We start from the raw sequence: 16121 nt of genomic DNA on the forward strand, positions 1-16121 counted from the left end.
TGAGACATTTTCTGTCACCCAGGCTGGGGTACAGTGGTGCAATCTCAGCTCACTGCAACCTCCACCTCCCAAGTTCCAGTGATTCTCATGCCTCAGCCTCCTGAGTAACTGGGACCACAAGTGTGTGATACCACGCCCAGCTAATTTTTGTATTTTTAGTAGAGATGGGGTTTCATCGTGTTGGCCAGGCTGGTCTCGAACTCCTGGCCTCAAGTGATCCAGCTGCCTCAGGCTCTCAAATTATTGGGGTTACAGGCATGAGCCTCTGTACCCTATTTATTTTTTATTTTTATTTTTAAAATTTTTTTGAGACAGGGTCTCACTCTGTCACCCAGGCTGGAGTACAGTGGTGTCATCACAATCATGGCTCACTGCAGTCTCAACCTCCCGGGTTCAAGCGATTGTGACACCTCAGCTTCCTGAGTAGCTAGGATGTAGGTGTATGCCACTGTGCCCAGCTAATTTTTTTTTAGTTTTTGTAGAGGCAGGGTCTCAGTATGTTGCCTAGCTGGTCTTGAATTCCTAGTCTCAAGTAATCCTCCCACCTCAGCCTCTGAAAGTGCTGGGATTGCAGTGTGAACCACCTGGCTCAGAGTGTGATTTTCTTTTTTTTTTTATTTTTATTTTTTTTGAGACAAAAGTCTTGCTCTGTCACCCAGGCTAGAGTGCAGTGAGGCAATCCTGGCTCCACACCTGGAGTGTGGTGGCTATTAACAGACATGATCATTGCACACTATAGCTTGGAACTCCTAGTCACAATCTTCCTGCCCCAGCCTCCTGAAAGGCTAGAACTACAGGTGCATGCCACCACACCTGGCTCACAAGTGTCTTTTGACATTTTTTGAGACCTAAATGAACTTAATCAAATTCCAAGTATTACGATGACAGAGTTGCATGAACCTGGGAGATGGAGGTTGCGGTGAGCTGAGATGGTGCTGTTGCACTCCAGCCTGGGCCACAAGAGTGAAACTCTGTCTGAAAAAAATAAAAAATAAAAAGATATGATTTAGGAACTCAGTATAGTCACAGGAAATTTAAATATCACATTTGCTTTAAGAAAAGTAATCAGGCTGGGCGCAGGGGCTCACACCTGTAATCCTGGCACTTTGGGAGGCCGAGGTGGGTGGATCACTTTGAGGTCAGGAGTTCGAGACCAGCCTAACCAACATGGTGGCACCCTGTCTCTACTAAAAATGCAAAAATTAGCTGGGCGTGGCGGTGCATACCTGTAATCCTAGCTACTAGAGAGGCTGAGGCAGGAGGATCACTTGAACCTGGGAGGTGGAGGTTGCAGTGAGGCGAGACTCCGCCTCAAAAAGAAAAGAAATCAGAGAAACAGCTCTTTCTACTATGTTTTTGTATAATTGTACTATCTAGAATTTGAAAAGATAATCATTTAAAATTATTGATGAGGAATTAAGGTTGTTATTTCAAATAGGAAAACTCATAAAATTAGGCACATGGAAGGAGGCTTAAATTTATTTGAAATTTTTAGATTTTATTTGGAAGTCTATATAAATATAATTGATTGTTTAGTGTCTTTCCAAATCTTGGTATTGTATTTTTTTCTTAGATAATATAAAGAATATGTAATAAATGTTTTCACTAAGCTCCATATAGGTAGAGACAAACTATCTCCAGCATTCCCAGTACTGAACACTTACTATCTTCTTTTTCTAGGCATTTGCCTACAAGATGTAGATCTTGCCCCTGGCCTTAATTATCCTGTCTGTACTTATTTGGGTATCGGATCTTGATTCTTAAGGCTCTGTGCCACCACTCTAATATATAGCAACACCCTTTGCTTGTTGGATTTGGGAATTGGGGGTACGATGACTTCTGATTTTTCAGGGTCTGGAAGTATTTGCTTTGTACACGTTTTCATGTTTTGTAATTGTGGTAGCCTCACAGCATGTAAGTGGGAGGAGAGGAGTGTGTGGGAACAAAGATGAAGATAGAATAGGAAGGAAGGAAGGTAGGACCATATTCCTTGCTTTAATTCTATTTCTTTTTCCTAAGTACATTTGTTGGAGAGAGGTAGACGGTGGAGAAGAGCTTGAAAGGAAAGCCAGACAATTAAGTGGCTTGAATCATAGTATATTTTGACTTTTTCAAGTTTGGGTTGGAGAAAGACTGTGTATTAGTTGAGATTCTTCCATTGTAAACAAACAGAAATAGATTGGCTAAATTAGGCAAAAGAAAAATGAAGGCCGCTCACTTAGACTTGAAGTAGTCAACCAGGGCAACTAAATAGCTGTCACCCATGGACTTTTCTTCCAGTGTGTAGTCAATAAATGGTCCTTTCCAACTGTCTTCTTCTTGACTTCTGATTGACCCAACTCTAGTCATGTCCCAAACCCTATAGGGGTAGGGATTGGTTTGTATTAGGGGAGAGAGGAAGAATAGATTTCTGGACAAACACAAGTAGTAGCCATTACACTATGCAGCTAAGGATCTGTTTGACTTGTATTTACCTTGTCAACAACATAGCTTATATGTCAACTTATCAGCTTATCCTATGGAGTCTCTTGGAGTTTCTGTTAGACTTTTTGAAAGCAGGCGTAGTACCTTGCACACTTTATTTCCTATTATGCCCTGCATTTGAATGGTGCTCAATTTATTGCAGGCCTTTGGCTCTTTTTTTTTTTTTTAATTTTTTTTGGTGGGGGAGTCGGAGTCTCACTCTGTCGCCCATGCTGGAGTGCAGTGGCACAGCCTCGGTTCACTGCAGCGTCCATCTCCCGGGTTCAAGCGATTCTCGTACCTCAGCCTCACAAGTAGCTGGGATTATAGGTGTCCACCACCATGCCTTGCTAATTTTTGTATTTTTAGTAGAGATGGGGTTTCACCATGTTGGCCAGGCTGGTCTTGAACTCCTGGTCTCAAGTGATCTTCCTGCCTTGGCCTCCCAAAGTGCTGGGATTACAGGTGTGAGCCACTGCACCTGGCCCCTTTGGCTCTTTTTACTACATTATTTCTGTATTTTCTAGGCTATTCACCTATGGTTTGCTTATAGATTTACTTCTTTTTTTTTTTTTTAACTTTATTTTAGGTTCAAGGGTACATGTGAAGGTTTGTTGCATAGGTAAAGACATGTCACAAGGGTTTGTTGTACAGATTATTTCAATTAAGTCCAGTACCCAGTAGTTATCTTTTCTGCTCCTTTCCCTCCTCCCACCCTCCACCCTTCAGGAGACCCCAGTGTCTGCAGTTTCCTTCTTTGTATTCATAAGTTCTCATCATTTCGCTCCCACTTATAAGTAAGAACATGTGGTATTTGGTTTTCTGTTCCTGTGTCAGTTTGCTGCGGATAATATCCTCCTGTTTCCCATCTATGTTCCCGCAAAGGACATGATCTCGTTCTTTTTTATGGCTGCCAGTAGATTTACTTCTTAACTGCAGATTATGTAATTAAGAAGCTGGTAGTCTGTAAAAATGGTAATATACGTGACTACAGAGAGGGACCATCTCCCTTAGCTAATTGAGGGAAACGTGTCTTTTTTTTTTTTTTTTTTTTTTAATGGTGGCAGGGCTAAGTAGTTTAGTTGACAGGGCTATCCACAAGTGATTCATGAAGAAGCAGGTACTTACTCCAAGATAAGATCCATACTCACAGTCTTTGGTCAAGAAAGTTGAATTCATTTGTCCGATAGTAATGTAACTATGTAAAGACCTGATTTGAATCTTACTGGCTATAGCTTTGGATATGTTGATTGTGGGTTTTTTTACACCTCACTTTTCTTATAAATAGAAAGGACACAATTGCAATTGCTTTGTCCTGCCACCACCACCTTCCTCCACCCCCAGAAATGTGAGAAAAGAGTAACTAGCAGTGAGTTACCTTGGGTGAGACTATCCATTTCTTAGCTTTATTTTTCTCATCTTTCAAATGAGGGAGCCTCTTCTAGCTGTAAAATCTTAGATTTTGATTATTTTGTTTGTTTCAAACAATTGACAAGCGTTTCTAGAAATGTTTTTCCTTTTGCAGTGCTCATTACATGAAAGATCTTTTTCCTCTTCACCAGGCAGTTGCAGCGGTGCAGAATGGCCGACCTCAGTCTTGCAGATGCATTAACAGAGCCATCTCCAGACATTGAGGGAGAGATAAAGCGGGACTTCATTGCCACACTAGAGGCAGAGGCCTTTGATGATGTTGTGGGAGAAACTGTTGGAAAAACAGACTATATTCCTCTCCTGGATGTTGATGAGAAAACCGGGAACTCAGAGTCAAAGAAGAAACCGTGCTCAGAAACTAGCCAGATTGAAGGTAAGTATTTAAACCAGACTGCTTATATATGTTCAGAAAGCAGGTTAGGGATTATGCCTTTGGTCGTAATCTTGGAAACTGAGAATTGAGCTGAGTTTTTTTAGTATAGGCTAGTAACTTTGTTTCTTTGTTAGATACTGAGAAGGCAGACTTACTACCCTTTGAGTGAGCGTTCATGAGTCTGTAGATAACTTTTAACCCTAATGTTTCTTCTCTAATGTTTCAACAACCATATAATCTTCTTAATTTCCTAAATTAAACTGTCTACTGTGCCTTTTCTCTGAAAGTAGCTTTGAAAAGTTAAATAAAATTCTGCGGTTATATCAGAACTTCATTTAGACTGGAATCAGATGCCATTTGTTGTCTTTGGGGTCATCCCAGCTCAGGATTAAAGCATAATTAAAGCCTTTAAGAGAAATTTGCCATTTTCCTGGATCAGATATGCTAATAATTGGTTGAGTATTTTTGTATCTGTGTTCATGAGGGAATTGGTCTGTAGTTTTCTCATAATGTCTTCTGTCCAGTTTTAGAATTGAGGTCACGCCGACTTCATAAAATGAATTGGGAAGTGTTCCCTTCTTTCTCTTTTCTAGAATAGTTTGCATAGATTGATATTTTTTCTTCTTTTCAGTGTTTGATAGACTTCATCAATAAAGCTATCTGGGCCTGGAATTTTCTGTCAGATTTTTAAACTAGGAATTTAGTTTCTTTCAGAGATCATAGAACTATTCCAGTTATCTGTTTCTTAAGTTAGCTTTGGTAGTTTGTATCTTTCAAGGAATTCCTTGGTCCGTTTCCTGGCATAAATGTTGCAGGTTAATGGAGATATGCTTTTAATGTCTGTAGGATCTATTATGTCCCCTCTTTCATTTCTTATATTAGTCATTTGTGATGTTTCTTTCTTTCGTTCATTCTTTTTTTTTTTTTGATAAGTCTAGGTAGAGGTTTATCAATTGTATTGAAAGATCCAGCTTTTGGTTTCATTAATTTTTTTTCTATTGTCTTTCTGTTTTTAATTTCTTCTCATATCTTTATTTTTTCCTTTCTTCTGTTTACTTAAGTTGATTTATTCTTTTTCTGGTTTCTTAAGGTGACAGCTTAAATCAGGTTTTGATCTGAGACATTTCTTTTCTAATGTAATTACTTAATGTTATAAATTACCCTCTAATCACCATTTTAGCTGTGTCCCATGGATTTTGATATGTTGTATTTTTATTTTCATTCATTTAAAAATATTTTAAAATATTTCCTTTGTGAATTCCTCTTTGTGTCTGCCTTTAAGATTTTATCTTTTTTTTTTTTTTTTTTTTTTTTTTAGCAGTTTAAATATGTTGTGTTTAGATGATATTTTGGAATTTTTCTGCTTGGGCTTCTCTGAGCTTCTTGATCTGTGCTTTTGAAGTGGTTAAGTCTGGGAAGTTTTGGCCATTATCTTTTAAAATATTTCTTCTGCCCCATTCTTTTTCTTTTCTCCTTCTGGGATTCCGATTATATTTTTGTTAAATTGTTGGATAGTGTCCTGTATCTCTTGGATGCATTGTTAGTTTTTTTCTCTCTTTATTTCTGTTTGGGTTTTACTTTGGGTACTTTCTTTTGACCTATCTTCCAATTCCCTGATTCTTTTCATAGTTGTGTTGAATCTAATGATGAGCTTTCAGTGGCATTATCTACTTTAGCATTTTTTATGTTTTTAATTTCTAGCATTTCTGTTTGCCTCTTTAAGCTTCCTTATTTCTGCCAAAATTTCCCATCTGTTCATTTATGTTTTCCACCTTTTCTACTGTAGACTTTAACATATTAATCATAGTTGTTTTAAATCTCTGTGTGATAATTTGAAAATCTGGGTCATCTCTCAGTCTGATTGCTTTGTGTGTGTGTGTGTGTGTGTGTGTGTGTGTGTGTATCTTAGTTTTTGATTGAATGCTGGATCTCACATGTAAAATAGTAGGCTGAGGCCAAAAGGTATTATGGTTGGAAATAGGCATGTGTCTTGGGTTTAGTCATTTTAACAGGAGCTGAGCTAGTTTTGGGTTTTGTCGTTACCGTAGTACTTCAATCCCTTTAATTCTGTGCTTAGAGTGGGAACTGAGGCCCTGGAAGGTATTTCTTTAATGTGCTTGCTCCACTCGTTCAGCCTTCCCTGTGTACCTGTGCCTCAGAGGGGTCTTTGTCCATGCTCTTTTCCCTCTTATCGGAAGAGTTCTAGCCAGGTGGCGGGCAGAGTTTGTTTTTTTATTGTCCCATTTTGTGCTTAATCCTGTGCTTAATCTCACGGGTTGGGTCTTTCTCAATGTTATTATCCTTCTCACAGTAGTAGCGTCTTCTAATGGTATTGGTGTAAGATCCTGGATGAGGAGTTTTTCTTGCTCCTCTCTCAGGTTTATAAAGTATGTTTCTATTACTCTTTCCCTAGCTACAGCCGGTCTTCTTGTGTGCTCTGGGGCTAACAGGGTTTGGTACTCCTTCCCCAGGAGAGAAAGATCCCAGTGGGAGGGGTTCATGCTTTTCCCTTAATGGTGGTGGCCTTCTCCAGGTCTGTACCACGGAGGGAGGCACTGTCTGGTCCCTCACCCTGCTTCCAGTCTTTCCTGTGAGCATGCGGCAGACATCTGTGAAGACAATCCTGCAAATGAGTGTGAATTCCCTTTGTGTCTGTGGATTTGAGGGGCCCCATAGTCTCATGCTAGCCTTCATTTACCTTTGACAAATCACTACAATTTTTACTTGAATTTTTCTTACCTGCTTGTAGGGTACCCAATGTCTCTTCTGCACATGGTCTGACACAGGAGAGCTGGTGTTCACCTCCCATATTTCCTGGAGGGGCTTGTTTTTCTTTGGATTTCATACTACTAGGTAGCTTTCCAATTAATTCAAGTTTTTTGTAGTTGATCTGGCTGTTTCTTGTTGTTAGGGTGGGAGTGACATTGCTTTTGGCTTTCTACAGCCTAAGGGGAGGAAGAAAACCAGCTTCCTTAATATAGGTTTAATTTGTGTGTTGGGGAGGGGGGCAGACCACAACTCATTTAAAAAAGTACTGAGAGTTTAAGATCTAATTATATCCATATAAATATTTACTCCAGACCAGGTGCAGTGGCTCACGCCTGTAATCCCAGCACTTTGGGAGACCAAGGCAGGTGGCTCACCTGAGGTCAGGAGTTTGAGACCAGCCTGGCCAACATGGTGAAACCCCGCCTCTACTAAAAATACAAAAATTAGCCAGGGGTAATGGTGTGCACCTGTAATCCCAGGTACTCGGGAGGCTGAGGTACAAGAATCACTTGAACCTGGGAGGCGGAGGTGGCAGTGAGTGGAGAATGTGCCACTGCACTCCAGCCTGGGCGAGAGAACGAGACTCTGTCTCAAAAAAAAAAAAAAAAGTTGCTATCATTGCTTACAAAAGTATCTTGATGTTGAAAAAGCTTATGTTGAGAAGTAAAGTTCATATTTTATTTTTATCCTTTAATTCAGTTTTCCAGAAACTCATATATTTTTTGAACAGGCTAACAAATGCACATGTACAAAATCCAATTGGTCCAAAGGGATATACAGTAAAACGAATTCTCCCAATTCCTACACCCTAGCCAGACAGTTCTCCTTCCTGGAGTAACCACTCGTCAATTTCTGGAGTAGTCTTTCTGAGTTAATGAACTGTTTTGTTTTTTTTTTTTTTTTTTGAGATGGAGTCTTGCTATGTTGCCTAGGCTGGAGTGCAGTGGCACGATCTCTGCTCACTGCATCCTCCACCTCCCAGGTTCAAGCAATCCTCCTGCCTCAACCCCCCAGTAGCTGGGATTACAGGCATGCGCCACCATGCCTGGCTAATTTTTGTATTTTTAGTAGAGATGGGGTTTCGCCATGTTGGCCAGGCTGGTCTCAAACTCCTAACCTCAGGTGTTCCACTTGACTCGGCCTACCAAAGTGCTGGGATTACAGGCATGAGCCACCATGCCTGGCCTGAACTTTTAAGTTATTTACATATCAAAAATAGCAGGGAGGATTTAATTTTTTATAAATAAAATAATGTCTTAAAAACTTTCCTCCTCTTGGGTCAAGTTAATGTTACATGGATCAAATAACTCAAGATGAAGCACAAGAAAATCTACTGCTACCACCTCACTGTCCTTATCCACCTAGGCTCAGTCCCAGATGATGGAAACAATGCACAGTTAAAGGAAATTAGAAAATGAAAAGCAGCTAGCTTCTTTCATCTATGACTGATGAGGGTAAGTTAATATTAGGATGGGAAGAGCATCTCAACCGTGACTAGTCGCTACGATATTTACGTCTTATCATTCCTTTCTTCATACTAGGTTTTCTTTGTTTATGTTAGTCAGTCAAAGAACAATTGTCTCCACCATCCATTATGGATTAAGAGAGAATAGACTTTCCCGTTTTCCATTAAGGAATCCAAATTTTTTGGAGTAAATATTTGTTTTTCCTTCCTGCTGGGATTATAGGTGTGAGCCACCGTGCCTGGCTTTTTTACATTATTAAATGAAGAAAAATGAAGAAATGAAGAAAAATGGATGCCCTTTAAAGTTTTTGTTTAAGTTTTTAATTTTTTGTTGCTACTAAAGATTTTTTTAAAGATTAGGAAACAAAAAAGAAGGAACCAAATCAGGACTGTTGTAAGGTGGATGCCTAATGATTTCTCATCAAAACTGTCACAAATTATCTTTGTTGATGAAAGGAATGAACAGAAGCATTGTCCTGGTGGAGAAGGACTCTCTGATGAAGCTTTCCTGGCTGTTTTTCTGCTAAAGCATTGGCTGACTTTCTCAAAACACCCTCATAATAAGATGTTATCGTTCTTTGGCTCTCCAGAAAGTCAACAGACAAAGTGCTTTGAGCATCCTAAAAAACTCTTGTCTTTGCTCTTGACTGATCCACTTTTGCATTGACTGGAGCACTTACGCCTCTTGGTAGCCATTGCTTTGATTGTGTTTTGTCTTTAGGATTATACTGGTAAAGCCATATTTCATCTCCTGTTACAATTCTTCAAAGAAATGCTTCAGGATCTTGATCCCACTTGTTTAAAATTTACATCGAAAGCTCTGCTCTTTGCAGCTGATCTGAATGCAACCGTTTTGGCACCAGTTGAGTGGAAAGTTTGCTCGATTTTAATTTATCAGCCAAAATTGTATAAACTGAACCAATTGAGATGTCTGTGGTATTGGCTATTGTTTCTGCTAATTGTCAGTCCTCTTCAATTAGATCATTCTTTTTTCCTCTCAAATTGATATTGGTGGTCTGCCATGGTGGGCTTCATCTTCAACATCATCTCCTCCTTTATTTTTTTTCTTTTTTTGAGACAGGGTCTTACTACATTGCCCAAATTAGAGTACAGTGACTATTTACAGGTGTAACCATAGCACACTACAGCCTTGAACTCCTGGGCTCAAGTGATCCTCCTGTCTCAGCCTTCCAAGTAGCTGTGACTATAGGTGCGGACCACTGCATCTGGCTGGTGTCTTAAAACAAGTTATTCATGTGTAAACTACTGATTTCTTTGGGGCATTGTCCCCATAAACTTTACACAAAGCATCAGTGATTTCACCATTCTTTCATCCAAGCTTCATCATAAATTTGCCATTTGCTTTTGCTTCAATTTTGGCAGAATTCATGTTGCTTTGTTAGGGGCTCTTTTCAAACTGATGTTTTATCCTTTTTAGTGCTTCAAACTAGATCCTGTTCAGACATGTTATAACAAGTTAGTATGAGCTTTTTTTTTTTTTTTTTTTTAAGATGGAGTGTCTCTCTGTCACCCAGGCTGGAGTGCCGTGGCACAGTCTCGGCTCACTGCAACCTCCACCTCCTGGGTTCAAGAGATTCTCCTACCTCAGCCTCCTGAGTAGCTGGGCTTACAGGTGCATGCTACCACACCCAGCTAATTTTTGTATTTTTAGTAGAGATGGGATTTCACCATATTGGTCAGGCTGGAGTATGAGTTATTTTGATGCAAAAAAACTCCCTTGAAATCCATGAATAGTTTTTTCATAGAATGCATTTTCCACGAACTTGTTGAAGATACCATGTTTAAAGTTTATAACTATAGCTAGGCGTGGTAGTGTGCGCCTGTAGTCTGAGCTACTCAGGAAGCTGAGGTAGGAGGTGATCACTTGAGCCCCAGAGGTCGAGGCTGCAGTGAGCCATAATAGCACCACTGTGCTGCAGCCTGGGTGACAGAGAGAGACCCCGTCTCTAAAAATAATAATAATAATAAAGTTTATAATTATGATAGGTTGTAAATTACTACATTTTTTCCATACCAGCTTCCTAAAAGTTGTAGAAGTCTTAACTAAGAATAAAAGGAAGGGGTGATGGCTGTTTGGAGACATCAAATAAGAAAAACAGGAAGCCGCCTTATTTAGTCTTGTAGAAATCTGGTGCAATTAGTGAGTTCTTTATGAATGGAGACTTCTCTGCTGTCGGTCTGATTTTTATACATTATCGGACTGACGGTTTTTGCCATAATGACAGGTTTCATATTTGTGTTTTTCCTGGAGAACATTCTAAACAAGATGTTCTTCTGAATATGTCTTTAGAAGTGATGGAAGGGCCCTAGACTTCATTAATGTTTTATTATACATCTAACTTTAAGTTTGATTTTGTTCTTAGATGAGGTTCAGTAAACTATTGCTGATTGCTGACACTTTTTTTTTTTTTTTGAAGACAGGGTCTTACCGGGCGTGGTGGTTCACGCCTATAATCCCAGCACTTTGGGAGGCTGAGGCGGGTGGATCACCTGTGGTCAGGAGTTCGAGACCAGCCTCGCTAACATGGTGAAACCCTGTCTCTACTAAAAACACAAAAAAATTAGCTGTGCGTGGTGGTGGGCATCTGTAATCCCAGCTACTCAGGAGGCTGAGGCAAGTGTAATCACTTGAACCCGGGAGGCAGAGGTTCCTGTGAGCCGAGATCGTGCCATTGTTGCACTCCAGCCTGGGCAACAAGAGCGAAACTCCGTCTCAAAAAAAAAAAAAAAAAGACAGGTTCTTTCCATGTTGCCTAGGCTGGAGTGCAGTGGCAGAATCATAGCTTACTGCAACATCTAATGTAACTCCTGGGCTCAAAGGTTCCTCCTGCCTCAGTCTCCTGAAGAGCTCGGACTACAGGTGCGCGTGCCTTGCTTATCCTTTTATTTTTATAGTGACGGTCTGACTATGTTTCTTTGGCTGGTCTGGAACTCATGGCCTCAAGCGATCCTCCTGCCTTAGCCTCCCAAAGCACTGGGATTACAGGTGTGAGCCACTGCACCCAGCCTAGTGCTCTGGATATGTTCTTACAGCAGGCTTACTTAGGCCAACCAGTGGAAGTTTATCAACCATTTTCTTGCCTCTAAATATAGAAGGGACGGTTGAGTAGGTTACACATAATAGAACTCTTTGAACAATGGTGTTTTATTTCCTTTAATTCTTATGTGTCCACCCTAATTGTCTTCAACTTATAAAATGAGAGGTAAGAAAGCAGGGCTGCTTTTATGGCATTTATGACAAAGTAGGAAAATTTCTTTTTTCTCTAAGTATGATTTCTGCCTTCATGCCTGGCAACACAAGAACCCCCTGACCTTTATTCCTTTTCTGTGGATCTACTATACTCATTTCCTTTTGCACTTCAACTTATTCTTGCTTCTACAAGTATTTTATCTTAGCATTGCCTGTGTAAACCATCTAAATACCAATACCTAGAAATAAAATTAGTGTCAAACTCTTCTTCTAAAATGCCTATCACCTTGGGAAACAATTCTCAAATACTTTTTCAGGATATGTATACTACTTGTTTTGCACCATGGCTGTAATAAGAAAAAAAAGAAAAAGAAAATTATGTACTACCTGACTTTTTTCCTTAAAAAATGGTGGTTTCCTGAATTGTTCATTATCAGCATTATATGGCCCTATTTTCTAGGTGAGGGAGACAAGAGATAGAAGCTTTCTCTTAGATGTGAATGACGAAGCAACACATCTGTGACTCTTGTTCTTTCAGATGATCATCTAGCACAGTATTGACCCTCAGACACAAGTAGCACATTTATGGAACAAGTCATTTAATTTTTCTGTTCTCTGTGTGATTAAATAGTTCTTCTTCTGAAGTTGAGAAAATGCTTTCTCCTCAACATTCCATAAGGCCTTTGAAGCTAAAAGCTTATTCCCATAGAATAAGAAATTAACATAGGGCAGTGGCCTGGCTAAGTTTTTTGCATTTTTAGTAAAGACAAGGTCTCACTGTGTTGCCTGGACTGGACTGGACTGGTTTTGAACTGCTGGGCTCAAGTGATCCTCCTGCCTTGACTTCCCATAGTGCTGGGATTACAGGTGGGAGACACCGCACCCTGCCACACACCAGCAGTCTGTTTTAACAAGCCATAATAGGTGACTCGGATACACATGCATGATTGAGAAACACTAATCCATGGAAAAGGGCCTAAGTGACAACTATTAATAGATACTGCAGAATTTGTCCTTAACAGACTGGTCCTTTCTTTTGCAGAAAATTGCAACCAGCTTAACTGGCCAGTAGAGGGCAGGGTTGGCATGGGTCTGACAGCACCAGAGGGTTCCCTTGCATTGAGACCTGGCTGTTTTGCCCAAGGCTGACTCACAGCACACATGCCTTCTCAGGTTCTTGCTACTTCTCTGCCAAGCTGATTTGCCTGCTGTGGGAATCTGACATCTCCTGGGGAGAGGGAATCAACAAAATAAAGTAAATTTGAATATCTTTATATCTCAGAGAATGTGATTAGTTTCTAAAAAAAAGTGTGCTATTTTCGATGCTGTGTGTGTTTCACTGAGAAAGTTTTCATTTCATGAAATGGGGGTTCTTTGGGGAAGTCAGTCAGTGAGAAAACACAGTATAGCATCTTTTGAATTAGGACTTGTCCAGTAATGTGCAGCATTCCAATGATTAGGGTCCAGTATGTCTTATCTGGCAGGGAAATATACAAGCCTTTTTTCTACTTGTCAACCTTATTGTTTTTAGTGTTGTTAACGTTGTTTTTATTCTCTCCTGGGCTTATATTTTTAGATTGTGAGGTGTTATATGTATAGTAGAATCCAGCTTCTCTTCTTCCTTTCTAACCTCTTCTTCTTGCTTTCATTTTATTTTATTCTAGTAAAGTTTCTTGATCAGCCTACAGTTATTCTATAGGTGGTTGATAGATAAATTTATAGTTGATCAACATATAGTTAATAACAGTGAGAATAACAATAGCTAATAACAGTGAGAATAACAATAGCTGTTTAGCACTGTGCAGTTGACATCCTGTATTACTGCATTTAGTCTCACTTGCCAGGTGAAGCTTAAGTATTAGAAATGAGAAGGTTGCATTTGATCATTTAGTTAAGAATGACAGCACAACCTGAACCCAGATCTTCTCATCTCACTTTTATTTTTATTAAACAATTAAAACAATATTTTTAAAATAGAGATGTGGTCTTGCTGTATTGCCCAGATTGGTCTCGAACTCCTGGCCTCAAGCAGCCCTTCCGCCTAGGCCTCCCAAAGTGCTGGGATTACAGACGTGAGCTACCGGATCTTCTCATTTTAAACCCCTGTTCTGGCTGGGCATGGTGGCTCATGCCTGTAATCCCCAGCACTTTGAGAGGCCGAAGCAGGCAGATCACGAAGTCAGGAGTTCGAGACCAGCCTGATCAACATGGTGAAATCTCATCTCTACTAAAAGACAAAAAATTAGCCAGGCGTGGTGGTGCACACCAGTAATCCCAGCTACTCAGGGGGCTGAGGCAAGAGAGTCTTGAACCCAGAAGGTGGAGGTTGCAGTGAGCCGAGATCGTGCCACTGCACTCCAGCCTGAGCGACAGCGAGACTCCGTCTCAAAAAAATAAAATAAAATAAACCCCTGTTCTTTCTGTGAAACTATACCTTTTTCATGAACACATACTTTCTACTTGATCTAGTATCTCACTGATAGTTTTTAAAAACTAAAAATCCATTTTTTAATTCAAAAAGCAGAATTATTAGACATATGTTCAGGAAATGTAAAAGAATCTTGCTTCATTTCAATACAGAGCACAAACTGAGGGACTCTGCCACTAATTCACGTGAGTTTGTAAAATATTTCACTTTCCTAGACAACTGTTTCACATCTACTCTCTGAAACTGCTGGCACTTGCTCTCCTGTTCATATTCATAAATCATATTCATAAATTGGCTTAATCAGAACAGAACTTCCACATGGTCCCACCACATATTTCCTCCTAACCCATGTTCATCTGTGCCCTTATTGTCTGCTGTTTTTCTATTACGGGCGAACTGTTCATGCTGTCACTCAGGCCACTGCTGTGACAGTTATCTCTTCTGTCTCCTGCATCATCAGTTCCTTTCTTTCAATTGGGTCATTCACCAGCATCAAACATATTATAATTTTTTTTATCATTAAAAAAAATCCTGTCTGAATCTCACATCCATCTCATCTACCTTTTTTTTTTTTGCTTTGCTTTCTTTTCTTTTTTTTTTTTTTTTGAGACAGAGTCTTGCTCTGTTGCCCAGGCTGGAGTGCAGTGGCGCGATCTGGGCTCACTGCAAGGTCCGCCTCCCGGGTTCACGCCATTCTCCTGCCTCAGCCTCCCGAGTAGCTGGGACTACAGGCGTGTGCCACCATGCCCGGCTAATTTTTTGTATTTTTAGTAGAGACGGGGTTTCACTGTGTTAGCCAGGATGGTCTCAATCTCCTGACCACGTGATCCGCCCGCCTCGGCCTCCCAAAGTGCTGGGATTACAGGCGTGAGCCACCGTGCCCAGCCTGCTTTCTTTTAAAGAGACGTATCTACTACCTGGCACCAATTCCTTTCCTTCCATTTCCTCTTGAATTCACTCTCATCAGACTTTAACATATGCATGACCCCAAAACTTCTCTTACCTAAGTATAAGGCCTTGATATTGCCAAGGACAAATCCAGTATTACTCCAGGGGTTTTGCCTGAGCAACTGAAAGGAAAGAATTGCCATCATCTGAGATGGGGAAAGCTATAGAAAGAGTAGGATTTGAAGGGAAGAGAAGAAATTTAGCTTGGGATATGTTCACATTGAGTTACCTGCTAGTCATCCAAATGGAGAAGATGGATAGACAGATAAGGAGTCCGGAGTTCAGAGGATGGTTCTGGGCTGGAGGTTGATATTATATAAAGCTTTTGCTAGAGTTGTTGTTCTAAAATCCTTTAAGATTGGATTTAGATGTAACTTTCCAGAACATTCCCTGACTTCTGTTCCCTTTCCCTTCTAGACCTCCCACTACCCCCACACCCTGCCAGCCTTTCTTTTCATCTTCCTCTTGGTAAGTGCTTTTCTTCCCTGAACTTTCCTCTTTCCTCTGTAGTGCTTGTAAGATCATAATTAAGCTATTTGTTATCTTACACTTATTAACATGCTCTAGCACAGGAATAATATTTTGTTTACTACTGTATTTCATGGAGAATGACACATTTAGCAAAAGCAGGAAGGCACAGCATAATCAAAGTTTACTAGCAACCTCAAGTTTCTCAGGGTTAAGAAATCAAAGGTTACAGTGACAAGTGACTGGAGAGAATCATGGAGAAGCAGATCAAGTGAAATTATGAAGAATCTCATGGTCTGTGAGAAACTGAGGGGACAGGGGTACTGAGAAACATGGCCAGATCTGCATTGGAGATCACTGCTCTTGGCACATGATAGATGTGTAATCATTGCTTATTACACTGAATTGAAATGGTTTTTGTCAGTTTATTCAGGTTTGGGTTGTGTTAATGTACAGACTAACAAGCAATTGTGTCTCCAAAATGGTAGATATTTATTTAGGGTAGGCGTACTTGGTCTAATCCTAAACCCTCTTAATAGTCTCATGATCATATTTAGGGAAGTTT

At 40.1% G+C, this 16121-nt stretch overlaps 1 protein-coding gene across 49 annotated transcripts in view; it reads left to right on the forward strand.

Annotated features, from left to right (window-relative positions):
* Positions 1-16121, forward strand: part of MAP4 (microtubule associated protein 4) — a 228772-nt gene that overhangs the window by 80054 nt on the left and 132597 nt on the right. For all 49 annotated transcript variants that reach the window (XM_054550401.2, XM_054550373.1, XM_054550374.1 and 46 more), the window contains 1 exon segment: positions 4026-4267. In XM_054550401.2, coding sequence (XP_054406376.1) covers positions 4026-4267 — 242 coding nt within the window.

Source organism: Pongo abelii, chromosome 2, assembly GCF_028885655.2.
Source record: "Pongo abelii isolate AG06213 chromosome 2, NHGRI_mPonAbe1-v2.0_pri, whole genome shotgun sequence".
Classification (NCBI taxonomy): domain Eukaryota; kingdom Metazoa; phylum Chordata; class Mammalia; order Primates; family Hominidae; genus Pongo; species Pongo abelii.